Below are 17,867 nucleotides of genomic sequence, written 5' to 3' on the forward strand. Positions count from 1 at the left end.
TTCTCGACCTTTTTTGAGATATTTGAGTTAAACAAAAGCACCAACTGAAACAGCTTCGAAACACGTACTGCATTTCGCAAAAGATAGAAAATGTGGCCCGTGTGAACGAAAATTCCATTTCTTAGAAAGTTATTCTCGATGACCAGATATCTGCTGTAGCGGTAGATGTCCCGTATGCTGTTTCCATTTTCATGAATTTAATCAAACATCGTTGACTTATCTTTTTTTAAATTGGTCGATCTAGATGATTTTCATCCTTATACATCTTGTAAAATTAGTATTACTAATATTTATGATTTTCTTATTCAAGTGTGAACAGGTTACCGTGAACAAACCTGTGTTTTGACAGACATGCACAACGTTCAACGCTGTGCTGCGAATTTCAAAAAATGGACCCACCTTAATCTAAACATGTTGAGTAAGACAGACACAGCTTTGTGGATAACTTCCCTTTAGAATGCCTTTCGGTACTTAGTCAACAGTCAATATGAAATATAACGATTATTACAACTATACATGGGTGTTATTTAACTCCCCAGACATGAAATATTCATTTAAAGTGTTGAATAACAAATAGGATATACCACACGTGTAATAAACTCTAAACGTGTTTTGATTGATTGATACAGTGACCTTCAACCGGGACTATTTTTTTCATGACGTGGTTCAATGTGTGTTGATTGGCTAACAGTTGAAGCCGTTTAATGAGGTCCCGGAAATGATAACGCAAAAGAAGTAATTCGCAGTTGTTTATGTCATATAAAAACATATGCAGAGATTTCTTTCAATTTATTGGTTTTGAAAATAATAAAGTTGCCTATTATATGTTATGATTTGTAATTAATTATAATATTTCCATATATTTTCGAAAATTGTCAGTTTTGCATAATAATTAGCGTTATTTCACTCTAGGTCATATCCTGAACAACCCACCTGATTCATCCTCAGAATAGCTTTTCTTTTGTGGTAGAAACAGGTCACACAAACTCGTGATTGTCGTACAGGTATATGGCATTTCTTTCACTCTCGTAAGTTATATTTTCCAAAATTACAAAATACACCCGCTCAAGTTCTTTTTTGGTACTTTTGAAAAATACCCTAAATCGAGTGAAAGAAATACCACATACAACAACCACTCGATGTATGACCTCTATTTTTACAACGGTTGTAGAGGCTATATCAGCTTATACTAATCTCTTATGTTGGTCAAAAAGGAAGCTCACAATGATTTGACCGCGGGACGAAACTGGAGTATTCTGAGAAAACCCCACGTGGGCGGACAATTGGTTCCCATAACATTTCACGCCCGATCGGGAAATCGAATTCCAGACTGCCGATAACAGCTGAAGGCGTAGCCACTGTGCCACTAGACCGTTGCACAGATTCCATCAGTTTAACAGTCGATCATAATTCTGTGTAAATCTGACAGTAGACCGCTGTGATAACACTTTGTCTATCATCGCTGGCTAGTGACAGTCAGATTGGGATTGACAGCTACTGCAGATAATTTCCTTGTGTACATAAAAGTGATATAGTTCCCAAGAGTCTTTCCCGGGAAACTTTTCTGTTGAGTTTTTTTTTATTAGCCTTTAACATAAATGGCTTACTTCATATCTAAATGCTATCAGTCCCTGTGAGTCTTATCAATTTCATAGTCTCTAATTTCCCTAAGTAGTTGTTATGTGGAACGTTTTACTAGAACACAGAAGATAAAAAGATTAATGAAAAATAAATAAATAAATATAAAATAAATACCTAGATAAATGAATAAATAAGTGAAGAGAACACCAACAAACTAAAAATAGTTAAAAAGACGGCAAAATGAACACAAATATACAGATTTACATACTGACTATGTACAAGGATACTAAGACCAGGTGCTCTTGAAGTGAAAGCGTCCTCCGCTTCATAACTGCATTATGCTGATGTTTAGAGCTCCAAGATAAGTATTAGAGATATCACAGTGAATTACTTGTGTGGATTAAATACTACATCATACAGCTGTTTCGTCACTCAAGGCCTCGTCAGGGATGCCTAGGGAACAAACAAATCTGAATATGGGCGTAAACAGATATTCAAATATGGAAGGTTGTGTACTTATACATCCTTATTTGGAAATGAGGAATGAACAAAATTGTGGAAATATGGTCGCAAGGAAAATAGAAATTCATGTGACACTTAATAACGAAACTATCCCCGTTTCCTTGCCATAACATGCCAAATAAAAAAAAACTCACATCGTCTTAACCGGCCGTCCTCATATACATTTTGTACATGTATATGTGAACTTAGTTTGAACATATTTTAGTGTATCATAAATATAAAGCTCTTTCCCAAAAACAGTATGCAACACAAATATTAACACAAAATAACATTAGAATTTACATAAAGTGATTTTATTTTTGAAAATGTGAGTTTAAGAAGAGTAGAGATAGGGTGATAATTAGAGGGAAATGGAGGGAGAGAATGTAGAAGTCTTCTTCATTTACAATTTATTTTACAATTTTTGAAGAATAACTGCAACATTTTTGACAAGAAAATTTTATAGTATTGTTTTTAGACAGAGTGAGTGATCTTTCTCGACTCAGCTGACATTTGTTGACATTACACTATTCCATACTTTCAGCTATTCAATGTTCATCATATCTTATGTCATGATTTGCTTTCATCGTTGTCTTTCCTTTCCTTCTGATATATCCGTTTCACAAATGCCATATGAATCGAGAAAGATCAAAGACGCTGTCCTTAGTTATATATACATATATATCATTGAGGGGACATATTTGATTAAAGGAAGAGAAAGAGAGCTGATAGGGAGGGAGTGATAGAGGGAGAGGAATAGTGCGGAGGGAGATACAGAAATCAAAATCTGTTTGTATCACGAATATATTGCTGAGTGTGCAGCCATATTTTTTCGTTTTCTTCCTTTGTTATATCATGACTTATTATTAATATTAGTTACCATTTTACTCTAAGATCTACATACTTGTTACAATTAAAGAAGAAATGGTAAGCATTTTCTATATAGTGTCCACATTGACAAATTTAAATCAATAAAATTAGCACGAAATAAGTCGTCATTTAGAGTACTCGATCTACATCTTAATCTGGCATGCAAAATATTAGTTTTCCTGTCACCAATCAAATAATAAATAGGAATATGTATGTCATTAAACTTACGTAGAGTGTGTTTAAATACTGTGACTGACATGCTCTGTCTTATGTTAGGTTCTAAGTTGTTCCAAAGTCGAATAGTAGAGGGGGGAAAGAAGTGTTAGTAAGATGAAGTCGAAAATTAGGTAAACAGTAGTTGTTAGTATTACAGAGGTTATATTGTATATTTTATATGTGAACTATGATGTTATTTTTTACTTGATCTAGTGTGTGTGGAAATATAGTCACGCTTTGCTGTAATGTTTTCTTCTGTAGTATTTAAAGAAACATCAATGACGAAAGATTCATTAATCAATTATAACAATATGTTTATGAAATGTAGGGGAAAATATTTTCTTTCTATTTTCTAGTTTTTATGAATTATTAAGCATATTTTAAAAGGGTCGATTTCAAGCGTTTCTTTTTGGAATAAATATTACGTTTTCAAAGGTGACACAGCTGTACGAGAAAAATCCATACTTACATAGTTAACATGCCAAACGATTCCTGAATGTATACAGGTAAATTTTTAATGTTCCCGCATGACATATCTAGAAAAAATACATCAAAAGCACCTGCATCAATGACAACGCAATTAACCAATCAAAAAGCTTGATACAAAAACACATTGGTCTGTAGTATAAATTCTTGACAAGGAATTTTACAACAAACATATTAAATTACGGTGTTCATTGACAAAGGTCAAAGGTGATATTTTGACCCCTTTCAAAGTAAAAAAGCGCTGATGAACAAGATATATCTGCAACCCCTGGGCAGATGATTCTTGATGAAGGCGTGGGGGTTGATCTATGTCAGACCCCACACATTCGGGTTTCATTTCTAAATGGAAATATTTTGTTAAAGTACATTGTGTTGAAATGATTTACGTTTTGAAGCTTAACTACAATAAAAGGTGTATTCATTATAAACCGCTACTTAATTACTTTGATAACAATAGAAAAGAACAAAGCCATCGATTTACCATTGTTCCTTACATAACAAATTTCTAGTCCAACGAATAAAAAACAATTCAAATGCAGAAAAAAAATTGCGTCGTCCTGTTGCTGGTAGAGTTGTCTGACACAAAATCGAAGCCAACTTTTTAATGTATCGGCGACGCCAGCCGTTAATGGACTATACACATACTTTGTTATTCAGCATAGCTTTTAGTTATTAATGTCCATCAATGGTGCTTGGAATATTGACTAACACATTGATCAGATAAAGTGTGTTAGATTACAAGGATTTCGATTAATTTAAAAAATGCATATGTTTAAGACAACGGTAATTACCTAGATTGGACCGGAATCGGAAATCCATTGTGTACTAAATAGCTGTCATGGATTAATTATTTATCTTGTGTCAATACAAACATTATGATATGTTTTATGATTTATGACCGTATATAGTTTTGGTGAAATGTTGTATGCAAAAAAATTGTCATGCACTTGTTGAACTTCAAAGCACGAAATGACCTTTTGGTGAAGTCATACTTCGTGACCCGGATGTCAAATTTGTGAAGGGCTATTTGCAAACGATTGATTTTGAGAGTGCTTCGTTTTAAATATATCTGCTAATAGTTCAATTAATCAGAAACGGACGTTCATAAAAAAGATTAGTTAGCATGACTTCGCATTAAATAATCAGATAAGCATACATTTCACAGTAAGTCTATATAATTAATAGGTTTAAGATGAAGAGGGCTCGCCCCATTTGCGTGTTTCATTATTTACATATAATAACGCTAAAAATCATTAAATAAATATTCTTATTATTCAATTTTGCCCTAGCAAGGTCCATGCTTTATAAGTTTCTTTAACAAATTCTTTCAATGAAAATTTAGTTGCATGATTCATCCAGCCAACCAAACCCGACGTAAGAAACACGTGATTTTGAGTTTATTCTCAGAGAGTATCACACATATCCTTTAAAAGACAGTTTAAAGAATATTCAACATTAATAACTGTATGAAACATCAATACCAATCATCATGATCTCATTTGAAAATATTCTATTTCTTTGAGCAGTATAAAGTCAGACATATTCAATTTTCGTTGATATACATAGTGGGTCCGTTGCCATCGCCCTAGTTCTCATTTTCAGAATGTAACTGAAACATGTATTAACATTAGTGGGTGTCGTCGATGAAGGAAAGGACGCTTTCCCTACTGGAACGCATTGTTGCATTAGCCATATGATTTTACAAGTGTTCATTTTTGGCTCTAGTTTTATCAGTTTTTTTGCGGTTTCATAATAATTTCGACACTTTCTGTAATTGGTCTAAGGGCCAAATAATATGTTGTTTATATCTAAAACATGTTTTATTTAATATCAGTTTATGTATGCATATACATATTAATAGCAACCTTACACCAGACGAGCGTAACGCAATACCAGGGACATTAACTCAGTACCAGTTGATGCATCATGCCTGGAACGATATAACAGCCGCACGAGAGAGACACATGTACCAATATTCTAATTGTATCCTGGGCAGGGTTCATATTCTGTAACCGGTTTCCAGTAACACGATAAAACGTCGGCATGAAGTCCATAAACTTCCATTCGCTGAATGGAGCTTAACGTCCCAACACAAACGTAAAATTAGAATACCCCCAGTGGGCTGGGTAGGCGACAATAACATTACCTGGGTAAATCAATAGGATAGAATTATTTTATGTTTACTAACACGAGATCTGCGTGTTAATAGCCAAAGCACAATAAAAACTCAATTTCAATTACATCATTCTGGAAATAGCTGGATGTAAAGGAAGCAGATACTATGATTCAAATATCCAGTGACAGTTTAAAATGGGCTATTTTGTTACGGTGTATTTGCTTTTATCGAAGTAAATCATCACTAAAGACCTTAAATAATATAATTTAAATTCAATGATAAAATATCTATTCTACCATGTTTGCTATGCAACGCCAGTTTTGATTGGTTGAAAAGCATGTATTATTTTCCAATAATACACGCTCGTGGTAATAAATTATTGGACTTTTGTAAAAATAATAATATGTATATAGCAAATGGAAGAATTGGGTATGATCGACTACATGGGAAGAACACGTGTCATGACTCCTCATTAATCGATTATTTGCTGCTCACCTCTGATTTGTTTCAAGTAGTAAAAAACTTTAAAGTACTTGATTTTAACCCGGTATTGTCCGATGTACATAACAGAATAGAATTTGAATTTAACATGCAACTCGAACAGGATAACAATAAATATGATAATTCAAATGATAAAAACAGTAGCTATGTGAAATGGAAGGAAGAACTGAAAAATGATTTTACTAATTTCATAGCAACTGATGAAGGTAACCAATTTGCCGAGCTAGAAGAATATGTAAAAACCCTTAAAACTAAACAACCAGATTTGGTAACAGGTGCAGAAATTGATAATGTTTCTAAAAGTATTAGTGCTTTATTCACTACCGCTGCTAACATGTCATTTGGACGTAAACCTGTACACAAAGTCAGAAGAAATGATAATAATAAACCATGGTTTACGGCTAATTGTAGAAAACTTCGGAAAGAATTTCATACTGCCAAACAAAATTATAGCAGAATTAAAAATTTTGCGAATAAAAACGAACTAAAAAGGAGAAGTCGTATTTATAGAAAAGCATTAAATAAAGAATATAAAAAGTATACATTTAATATGGAGAATAAATTAAGAGACTCTGTAAAAAACAATCCAAAGTTTTTATGGGATATGCTAAATAAGGTCTCAGGCCAATCAAAAACGTGTCAAAGTAAAATACCGATAAATGAACTTTACGATTATTTCAAAAAATTGAACTCGGCCAATTATGAAGATGATAATATTGATATTACTTTCTTAGATGATGAGGATGATTTCACTGAAGACCTTAATTCAGAAATTACTGCAGCGGAAATAATAAACGCTATAGAAAATCTTAAAAATAATAAAGCTAGTGGAATTGACGAAATACGAAATGAATACATAAAAAGTACTATAGACATATGTTTGCCTCTATATACAGACCTATTTAATATAATTCTTAATACTGGAAGAGTGCCTCAGGAATGGACTGTAGGTATAATTAAACCAATATATAAGAACAAAGGAGACCCTAGGGACCCAGATAATTATCGAGCGATAACACTTGTATCTTGTTTGGGAAAGGTATTTACCTCTATAGTTAATGATAGATTAACCAAATTGGCCGATAAAATCAATCTAGTGTCATCCGCCCAAGCCGGATTCCGAAAGGGATATTCTACCACCGAAAATATTTTCATATTACATTCATTAATTTCTTTATATTTCTCGAAGGGTAAAAAACTATATTGCTCCTTCATTGATTTTAAAAAGGCGTTCGACACTGTGTGGAGAGCGGGGTTATGGAGAAAACTTCAGAATAGTAGAATAACGGGGAAAATATTCAAGGTCATTTATAATCTTTATCAAAATACAAAATCTTGTGTAATTAACGGTAATGACAAGTCTGATTTCTTCATGTGTGATGTCGGGGTAAAACAAGGGGAAAATTTGTCACCATTTTTGTTTTCCTTGTTTCTTAATGATTTAGAAACTTTTCTTGACCAACATAATGTTCCGTTTTTGAATGATGTATATACACTAAGTGAACAAAACCTGGATTTGTATGTAAAACTGTTTGTTATATTATATGCTGATGATACTGTTCTTATGGCTGAAACACCAGATGGGTTACAGAATGCATTAAACGAATTTCAAAACTATTGTGATGAATGGAAACTTTCGGTTAACACGCAAAACACAAAAGTAATAATATTTGAAAAAAGAAAAAGTCGAAGAAACGTCAACTTTTTATTCAATAATGAGAGTTTAGATATACAAGACTCCTATACATATCTTGGATTAATGTTAAATTATAATGGTGTTTTCACAAAAGCCAGAAGTAAATTATTCGAACAAGCAAAGAAAGCCATGTACGCATTGTATACAAAAATTAGAAATATTTCATTACCGATAGATCTGCAGTTAAAGCTATTTGATGCACTTGTTATGCCAATTTTGTTATATGCATGTGAAATCTGGGGCTACGAAAATACTAAGATTATTGAAAAAATACACTTACAGTTTTGTAAAAGGATTTTAAATGTTCGCACAAGTACGCCAAATTATATGGTATATGGTGAATTGGGTAGGTACCCTTTAGAAATTGAAATAAAAACAAGAATGATTATGTTTTGGCATAAACTCATAACAGGCGAAATGAAATTATCTACTACAATGTATAAATTAATGTACAAGTTACATCAGGATTCAGTATTTAGTTCTAGATGGTTATTATATATACGAGACATATTGAACAATACTGGTTTTAATGATATATGGTTACTTCAACATTCTTGTACAAGTAATAGAGAATATCTTAAAATAATCATTAAACAAAGACTTCAAGATCAATTTGTTCAAAAATGGTTTAATGAAATTGATAGCTCCTCGCGAGGACAAGTATATTCTTTGTATAAATCTCAGTTTAATTTTGAACCATACCTATTGAAATTGAATCATAACGACCGAAGATATTTGTGTAAATTTAGAACTTCTAATTTAAAATTTCCTATAGAGACAGGGAGATGGAATAACGTTCCTCGCGAGGAAAGGTTATGTCCTCTCTGTACAAACTGTGTTGGTGATGAGTACCACTATCTATATGTCTGTAAAAATGATTCTGTTGTAGCACTACGAGCAATTTATATACCAAAATATTATTATATTAATCCTAATTGTGACAAAATGAAAGGAATGTTCTCTATATGTAATTCAGGTTTGTTAAGTAAAGTAAGTCGTTTTATCCAGAGTAATTAAGCTTTTAAGTATGTAAAGAACATTAGAATAATTCATGATTTGTATGATTTATCTTGATTTGTCTATTGATTACTTTGTCCATCCAATAGTTCTCTTTTTCCCCTTTATGACCTCTTGTTACATATGTATATATGTCATGAGTGAACCAATAAAATCTTGTAAATCTTGTATCTTGAGTTACGGCTGTTTCAATTTTATATATCTAATATTCACTTGCTTCATATAAGGGTACTGTAGCCGAGCGGGCTAATGGGTTAGTCTTTCAATAATTTTTTATCACGACGCGAGTTCGAATCCTACGGAGGCCCACTTTTTTTTTTTTTTTTTTTTTATCCTTTTTTATTAAATTTTCAAAATCAATGCCATATGATAGTTGCTCTTGATCGTAGTACTGTAGTGCCTGTAAAGAAATGTATATTTCGTCATTAAATAATGCAATATTTATAAATTACAAGGGTTCCCGGGGTTTATTAGAAAGAGGTCGATCTCAGAACTAAACAGTACATGGTAGAATAGAAATAATCAACTTTGACACGTGTATTGTTGCAGGATATACAACTCGGACTCGGATATTTTGCAATTTTAATTAATAACTCAGGCCTGCGGCCTTCGTTATTAATTCAATTGCAAAATATCCTCGTCCTCGTTGTATATCCTGCAACAATACACGAATCATCGTTAATTATTTCTTAAATAATCCGTTACCCTACTACCGGGCCAATACTATCATATTACCCAGTTACCACTAATCCGTTGTCCTACTACCGGGCCAATACTATCATATTACCCAGTTACCACTAATCCGTTGTCCTACTACCGGGCCAATACTATCATATTACCCAGTTACCACTAATCCGTTGTCCTACTACCGGGCCAATACTATCATATTACCCAGTTACCACTAATCCGTTGTCCTACTACCTGACCAATACTATCATATTACCCAGTTACCACTAATCCGTTGTCCTACTACCGGGCCAATACTATCATATTACCCAGTTACCACTAATCCGTTGTCCTACTACCGGGCCAATACTATCATATTACCCAGTTACCACTAATCCGTTGTCCTACTACCGGGCCAATACTATCATATTACCCAGTTACCACTAATCCGTTGTCCTACTACCGGGCCAATACTATCATATTACCCAGTTACCACTAATCCGTTACCCTACTACCTGACCAATACTATCATATTACCCAGTTACCACTAATCCGTTGTCCTACTACCGGGCCAATACTATCATATTACCCAGTTACCACTAATCCGTTGTCCTACTACCGGGCCAATACTATCATATTACCCAGTTACCACTAATCCGTTGTCCTACTACCGGGCCAATACTATCATATTACCCAGTTACCACTAATCCGTTGTCCTACTACCGGGCCAATACTATCATATTACCCAGTTACCACTAATCCGTTGTCCTACTACCGGGCCAATACTATCATATTACCCAGTTACCACTAATCCGTTGTCCTACTACCGGGCCAATACTATCATATTACCCAGTTACCACTAATCCGTTGTCCTACTACCGGACCAATACTATCATATTACCCAGTTACCACTAATCCGTTGTCCTACTACCTGACCACCAGTAGCTTCCTATCGTTGTCTTTTTTTTATTTGATGTCCTTTAGATGTTGATATCATTGTAATTCTTTTGTTTTGATACCTTTTTCTTCCGGTTAAAATCTGAGGTTTTTTTTTGTGTCTTTAAGACCCTTTTTGTGATATGCGGTTTGTCGTCTTTAAGATACTATTGTTTTATTTCCATTGTTTTAATGTCCCAGATCTCCTATTGTTTTATTTCCATTGTTTTGATGTCCCAGATCTCCTATTGTTTTATTTCCATTGTTTTGATGTCCCAGATCTCCTATTGTTTTATTTCCATTGTTTTGATGTCCCAGATCTCCTATTGTTTTATTTCCATTGTTTTGATGTCCCAGATTTCCTATTGTTTTATTTCCATTGTTTTGATGTCCCAGATTTCCTATTGTTTTATTTCCATTGTTTTGATGTCCCAGATCTCCTATTGTTTTATTTCCATTGTTTTGATGTCCCAGATCTCCTATTGTTTTATTTCCATTGTTTTGATGTCCCAGATTTCCTATTGTTTTATTTCCATTGTTTTGATGTCCCAGATCTCCTATTGTTTTATTTCCATTGTTTTGATGTCCCAGATCTCCTATTGTTTTATTTCCATTGTTTTGATGTCCCAGATTTCCTATTGTTTTATTTCCATTGATTTGATGTCCCAGATTTCCTATTGTTTTATTTCCATTGTTTTGATGTCCCAGATTTCCTACTGTTTTATTTCCATTGTTTTGATGTCCCAGATTTCCTACTGTTTTATTTCCATTGTTTTGATGTCCCAGATCTCCTATTGTTTTATTTCCATTGTTTTGATGTCCCAGATTTCCTATTGTTTTATTTCCATTGTTTTGATGTCCCAGATCTCCTATTGTTTTATTTCCATTGTTTTAATGTCCCTAGATTTCCTATTGTTTTATTTCCATTGGTTTGATGTCCCAGATCTCCTATTGTTTTATTTCCATTGTTTTGATGTCCCAGATTTCCTATTCTGTTGTTGATTTGTTGAGTTTACGATTTCTCGATTTTTGTTATTTTCGTTTTTGACAAACTGTTCTTAATCAAGGGCGTAACGTAGAGCTTATAGCAAAACTCTAGAACCTCGACTTCAATCGGAGTGCCTTCGATGTAAACCTAATGAAACATGTCAAACGCATGCTCAGTGACTTTTATTCGTATAGAAGTGCAAAACCATAAACAACGCAGAAATCGTCGAACCGGAACAAGATATCATCAGTTATAATCCGAATGACTGACTTTGAGATACATCAATTATTACCATTTATTTCAACAAACAATGCGTTCAGATATCGAACCGCGACAGGAACAAACAAGCTCGTAGAGAACGTCCCACTTGTTGGCCCCCAAGTTGATCTATTATGGCGGCAAGTGAAAAATGTCAAGATGAGTGACAACAAAATTTTACTTCTTAACCTTTTAGGCATTTTCCGAAAAGCTGTACAATTATTAAATTTACATACATTCATTTAGTGGGCAGTTCCAATAAAGAGAATACATTGTTGACTTGATAGATGTGTATTAAGTTTCAAATTGATAATGACGTTCCATAGCTGATGGGGGCAATGGCGGGATTTTTTATAGTGTGATCACACTGAAGTGTACAATAACCTGAGCAAGATTTCTTGGTACCCGATCGTTCTCATATGTGACCGAAGACAGATTAATTGATATATAGCAACTACATTAATTGATAAAACAAAAATACGGTAAATCAACATTGTAAAAGCACTAGCGGAATGATGGATGACGACCCTTTAAAGATATTTGGGCTTATTTTCCTGAGTGGCAAAACAGCTTTTTATTTAAGCAATATTTGTAGAGGATAATTAAGGATAATTCAATAGTATAAATGGAGTCAGCCAGGGTCATCAAATACGTCATCATGTATTTATATTCAAATATATTTTATTTGAAATCGATGATGCTTCTTTATTACATTATCAAAGTAAATATTTAAGTAATTTAGTCACTAAATATTCTGATCATAAAATGTATTGATTTTTTTTTGAAAGAAGAAAAATGACGTCATGATCATTTTAGTTCAAAACAACATCTGGTGAATTTCATTTTAAAGGATCTATTGAGTTAAACGACTATTGAGTCTGGGCTGAAACATATTCATTTAAGTAGCATATAAGTCTACAATTTTGAACATGCATAATTTGATTTCAGTTTGAAAAATTTTGATAATTTTAACAATTCAATTCATAAAAAGTGTTTCAAACTCTAACAAGGTTTTATAAAGCAGTGAAATAATGACCTGGGAAAATGTATGCAAGATATTATCTATTGACTCTTAATGAGCGTGGAGAGTATCTGGGAAATCCCGACTAGTGATTATTGTTTCTGTTGCTATTCATTGCAAAAGCAAACAAAGGAAAAACATAGAAGAATTGATTCGTCTTCGCAGTTGTTTAAATAGTCATTAGCATCTCAACGTATCGAACAAACTTAACAATTTAAGAACATGTATTTTTTGCTTTGAGTCCATTCAAGCTAGCTTGTTCAAACAACTGTTTTCAATATAGATTGTGTTCCGCCTACTTTTATAGCCGTCATAAATGAAAGGTATACGATTTCGGTTTCTTTGTCACATGACCCTATCACGTGATTAAATGTATCCGAAGACATATTTATAGATGTGTCGTCAGGTGGGGCAGTACTAACTCTCTCTTTTCATCAAGGCGATCACTGTGGATTCGATTTCCTAATTAGAAGTGAAAAGGTTTGGAGTCACCTGCCCGACCTTATGGACTTACAATAAGATCCCTCACTCTCTTCCGTCCATACCAACAAAAGTGATTGATATAAGTTGATACCGCTAACTAACACTTGTAAATCCTATAGCCATTTAACCATATTTTTAAAGAGGCTTACCCGCAGACGGACCGGTAAACGGCACATCTCCGATCACTAAATAAACTTCAGTACACGTTTCTATGTGACAAAATTAGAGGCTTTCCGACTTTATTTCTTGAAAACAATTACAGAATATGTATTTAAAAGACTTTTTAAAACTTAACCTGAGAGGGAAATGTATGGAATATAACGGCAAATCTTCTTTGTAAATCGCCGCTGCCTTTGAAGTTATCACTGTGCGGCACTGTGCACGTGCTTGTTGCTTTGATGTGTCAATCAAATTAGACTCCACTTTATAGCGGGGACTTATTGCGGGTTGCGATTAAATAAATAATATTTAAAAAATGAGGTTTTAATATCACTTTTCAGCGTTTTATAAGGAAAATAAAATGAAAAACTCAACAATCTGTCCTGTGTAAAAAATCTTTTTCTGTTAGCCAATTTTTCTGATCTCTCTGCGGGCAAGCCTCTTTAAATTATGATACACTGTACACAGTTTTATCTGTGATACCGATTTCCCGGTTATTTACAACTGTTCGTGTTCGTCTTAGAGACAATTTGTTACTGAATATACCAAAGAAAGACTACTTCTATAAATGTTATAAGTTACTAACGAGAACTCATTTCATATCAAGCGTTTACAGGATTTCATATATTTTTCAGTTTAAGAATTTCTTGTGTCGTTTACATCTCCGCGTTCGAGATAAAATCCCTATTTTCTTGTTGATAATGCGCTTTCAATCCCACAAATATTACACTGTGTGCATGGTTATGTTTTTTTTCCTGATATGTTCATTGTCACCAGTCCGGTTATCATTCGGAACAGCACCATACATGGTTTTTTCCCCATAAAAGCTGAAGACGTTTTCTCTTCCGAAACACCTGGTCCTATACTCCATATGGTTTTCCAGAGGTGTCCCCAGTATAAAGATAGCCTTTGTTTTAGTTTGCCGTCGTTCTGTTGACTCTAACATATATTTCCGTTTTCCTTCGCGTGTTGCTATCTTTATAGTGCTGTTCATATAGTATGATGTTGTATAAAATCAACAGAGAATACTAACTTAATAAAAATTATCATAATTTTCCCGCAAGTATGATTAAAAATCAAGATTTGCATGGAGACTCTTTAAAAGAAGAATCAGACCAGGTGTCCCGAAAAAGTAAGCGTCTTCTGCTTCATCGACGACACCGGGAATATAAATTGAGGTCGTATCCCGGTTAATTGGTGCTCTCAAACTGAGAACAAGGGTAGTGATAACGGAACCACTATGATATTAACAACTGTAAAATATGTCTGAAATCATATACACAAGGAAATAGAATATTTCTAAATGAAACTATGTGATCGTTTAAATACAATGTGATTGTTTAAAGAAAATGTAATCGTCTAAAAATGTGATCGGTTAAAGACAGTGTGATGGGTTAAAGACAATGTGATCGGTTAAAGACAATGTGATCGTCTAAAACCAATGTGATCACCTTTAGATAAGTATTTAGTAGACGGTACAATGTATACAAAGGTACTTCCAAAAAAAATCTACGTTAAATAACATCCGATAGCTGTTTCATCCTTCTAGCATTCTATTCTAAGACTAGCTAGTGATGTCAGAAACTAATCATATAAAATCCAGAAGTAAAGTGGTTCTTCACATTTGTTGCAACAAAATATATTCAAGTCCTTATATAATTAAATACAATTCTATATTTTGTCTCGTTTGTAGGTGTTATTGCAAACACGTGTCTGAATGTATCGACGTGCGTGAACGAAACCGAGTTAAGAACGGTCTTCCTGAATGATACCAACATAACTACTACTCTACACTGGCGGTATATTGACAGTCGAGAGTTATTCCAGGTAGCTCGTACAGGTAAATATCACCTTAAACGAATTTACTAACATGCTATCCGTTTGATCGTTAAACTCTGAAATGACATAATTTGTGCTTTTTTATGAGCGTATCGACGCTGGTTTGAACAAGCACTATACTCGTCAGCTGAAAGGCTGAATAGCGGACGTAAAACCCATTAAATAAATAAATAAATAAATAAATAAATAAGCACAATAGTTTCAACAAAATAACAAGCAATGTAATGTCAGGGACATAAGGTGTAGAAATCAGGAAGGAAACTCAAGCTTATTGAAGTAATATAAACAAACATATTGGCACACACGAACTTTAGCAGACTTTCAACAGTTTCAATTCTTTATTAATCATAAACTGATAAGTTCGTGGATATAAGATTTGCATACATTAAATTACAATGAATATTTCCAGGGACAATCATAAAAAATCTAATTTTCTGCTAAATAATTTCCTCGTAATATGTTTGCACGATAAAGAAAATTTCCTAAATTACGCAATGCTTTTGTATTACCAGACGATAGAAATATAACTAATTTGAAAGCGGAGGGATTTATTAGAAAATAGGGCTTAATATATTTGATTCTCAGCTCACTGTACAAGGGGCATTTAAAAATGAAGTGATATTCATCCTCGATGTCAGTAAGACAAACAGGGAAGGTTCTAAGATGCCTAGGTACGTTTCTATGTCTACCTGATTCGATTTTTTTTTGTAATGAGCAGGAATTTGTTTTAAAAGATATGTTTGCAACGTTAATTGATCTACAACATGCCTGTATAAAACACATTTCGGCGATGACACAAAAAAGTTCTCACATTCTTGTTTGAAATTGTCAACAATCGTTGTTTTACTGTAGCTATGAAATAACTTATATTTGTAACGTGTTGCAGTGGCGTAGGAAGTCGTCAAAAAGTGGGGGGGGGGCAAAATTTTTTTAACCTTAAATTTTACGCACTAAACAAATCGTATGCCATCTCCGCAAAATTAGGCAATAATTATCATTTCAACATCCCATGATAATTTTGATAATTTATGTAGTACAAATTAAGTTATTAACGCAAATCAGGATATATTATTTATGGCAAAACATGAATCACCAGGCCCGGCCAGGATTTTCGAAAGGGCGGGTGGTCCATTAATTTAGTAATAGTAATTTTTTTTTTTTTTTTACGAGGGGTCTGAGGGGCCGCCCAGCGGGTCCAGGGCAGCGCCCTGATAGGGGGTTCAAGGGGGTCTAAGCCCTCCGCGGAAAATGAATATAGCACATTTCCAATAATTCGGGATCAGGCGCGGATCCAGGAGTTTTCGAAAGGGGGGTCCAGTAATTAAGTGATCATGCGAGCGCCGTAGGCGCGAGCCGATTTTTTTTTCCTTTTTGCGAGAGGTCTGGGGGCCGCCCAGCGGGTCCCAGGGTGGCGAAGCCCCCCTGTGGATCTGCAATCGAAAGGGGGGCAGTAATTTAGTGATAAAGCGAGCGCCGTAGGCGCGAGCTGAATTTTTTTTTGTATTTCCTCGTACCTGTCGGTAATTAGTATCACTCTATTCACGTTAAAACCGCGCATTCCTATTCATGTTGTGTTTCTGTCTTGTTCTCATTATGAACTCAATTAACTTCACAAATTATCATCAACTTATTGAATCTATGTGATGAAGTTAAGCAAAATTTCGTATTAAGATATAAATATTGACTTACCAGGCTATTGCAGACGACCGACACACAGGTCTGAGGATCAATCGGAACACCTCGCCTCCGTCTGCGAACGTCTAGTTTCGGAGAAAATGACGAGGGGTTCCGATTGGTCTGAGGATTGATATACTAGTATAAAAGTCGGAATGTTCCGGATGTACAAGATACAGTTTTTATCGTTGCCTTCAAGAAAACATTATCGGTTCGAAAATATACAGATATTTATCGAAATGAATATATAAATTCGTGTTTTTTCCCCTTTTTTAGATTTTGGATGTCAAAAAGTGGGGGGGCAAAAAGATATGTTTGCCCCCCCACTGAAAAAAGTTGGGGGGGGGGGGGGGGGGGGCAATTGCCCCCCCTGCCCCCCCCGCTTCCTACGCCACTGTGTTGGGAAACCCACATGTTCATCATACCTAGTGAGCACAGCTCGTGTTTTACTTTGGCAACCCAGTTTTTACAATTTGGGTTCACCTCACAATCGTTGTACATACATTCGTAACATGCATTTAATATACAATTTTTGGTAGAAGTTAATTTACACCAGTATTTGAGTATTTTCAATTTACGAGAGAGGACCATTGGAAACCTTCCCAATTCAAAGTATACCATAGCATTCGGTGTCGATCGTTTAACTCTCGATGATTTTTAAACTTATTTTTAAAAATTTGGCTGGTGAAATTGATCATTCGGCCGGAGATTTCGTTTATGATGATGATGTACTGTTTGACGAATTAGAATATATCTCTCAACCTGAAATCGAAATGGCAAAAAAAAAAAGATCAAAGATAGATAAACTTGTTGATATAGTAGGAGTAGGGGTTAATATTTGTTTCTATAAATACTTACC

At 34.3% G+C, this 17,867-nt stretch overlaps 1 protein-coding gene across 1 annotated transcript in view; it reads left to right on the forward strand.

The window, feature by feature from the left end:
* Nucleotides 1-17,867, forward strand: part of LOC117342315 — a 63,604-nt gene that overhangs the window by 31,625 nt on the left and 14,112 nt on the right. The window contains exon 3 of the mRNA XM_033904435.1: nt 15,189-15,335. Within this exon, the coding sequence (XP_033760326.1) occupies nt 15,189-15,335 (147 nt within the window). The remainder of the gene's footprint in view (nt 1-15,188; nt 15,336-17,867) is intronic.

This window comes from Pecten maximus, chromosome 14 (genome assembly GCF_902652985.1).
Source record: "Pecten maximus chromosome 14, xPecMax1.1, whole genome shotgun sequence".
Lineage (NCBI taxonomy): Eukaryota > Metazoa > Mollusca > Bivalvia > Pectinida > Pectinidae > Pecten > Pecten maximus.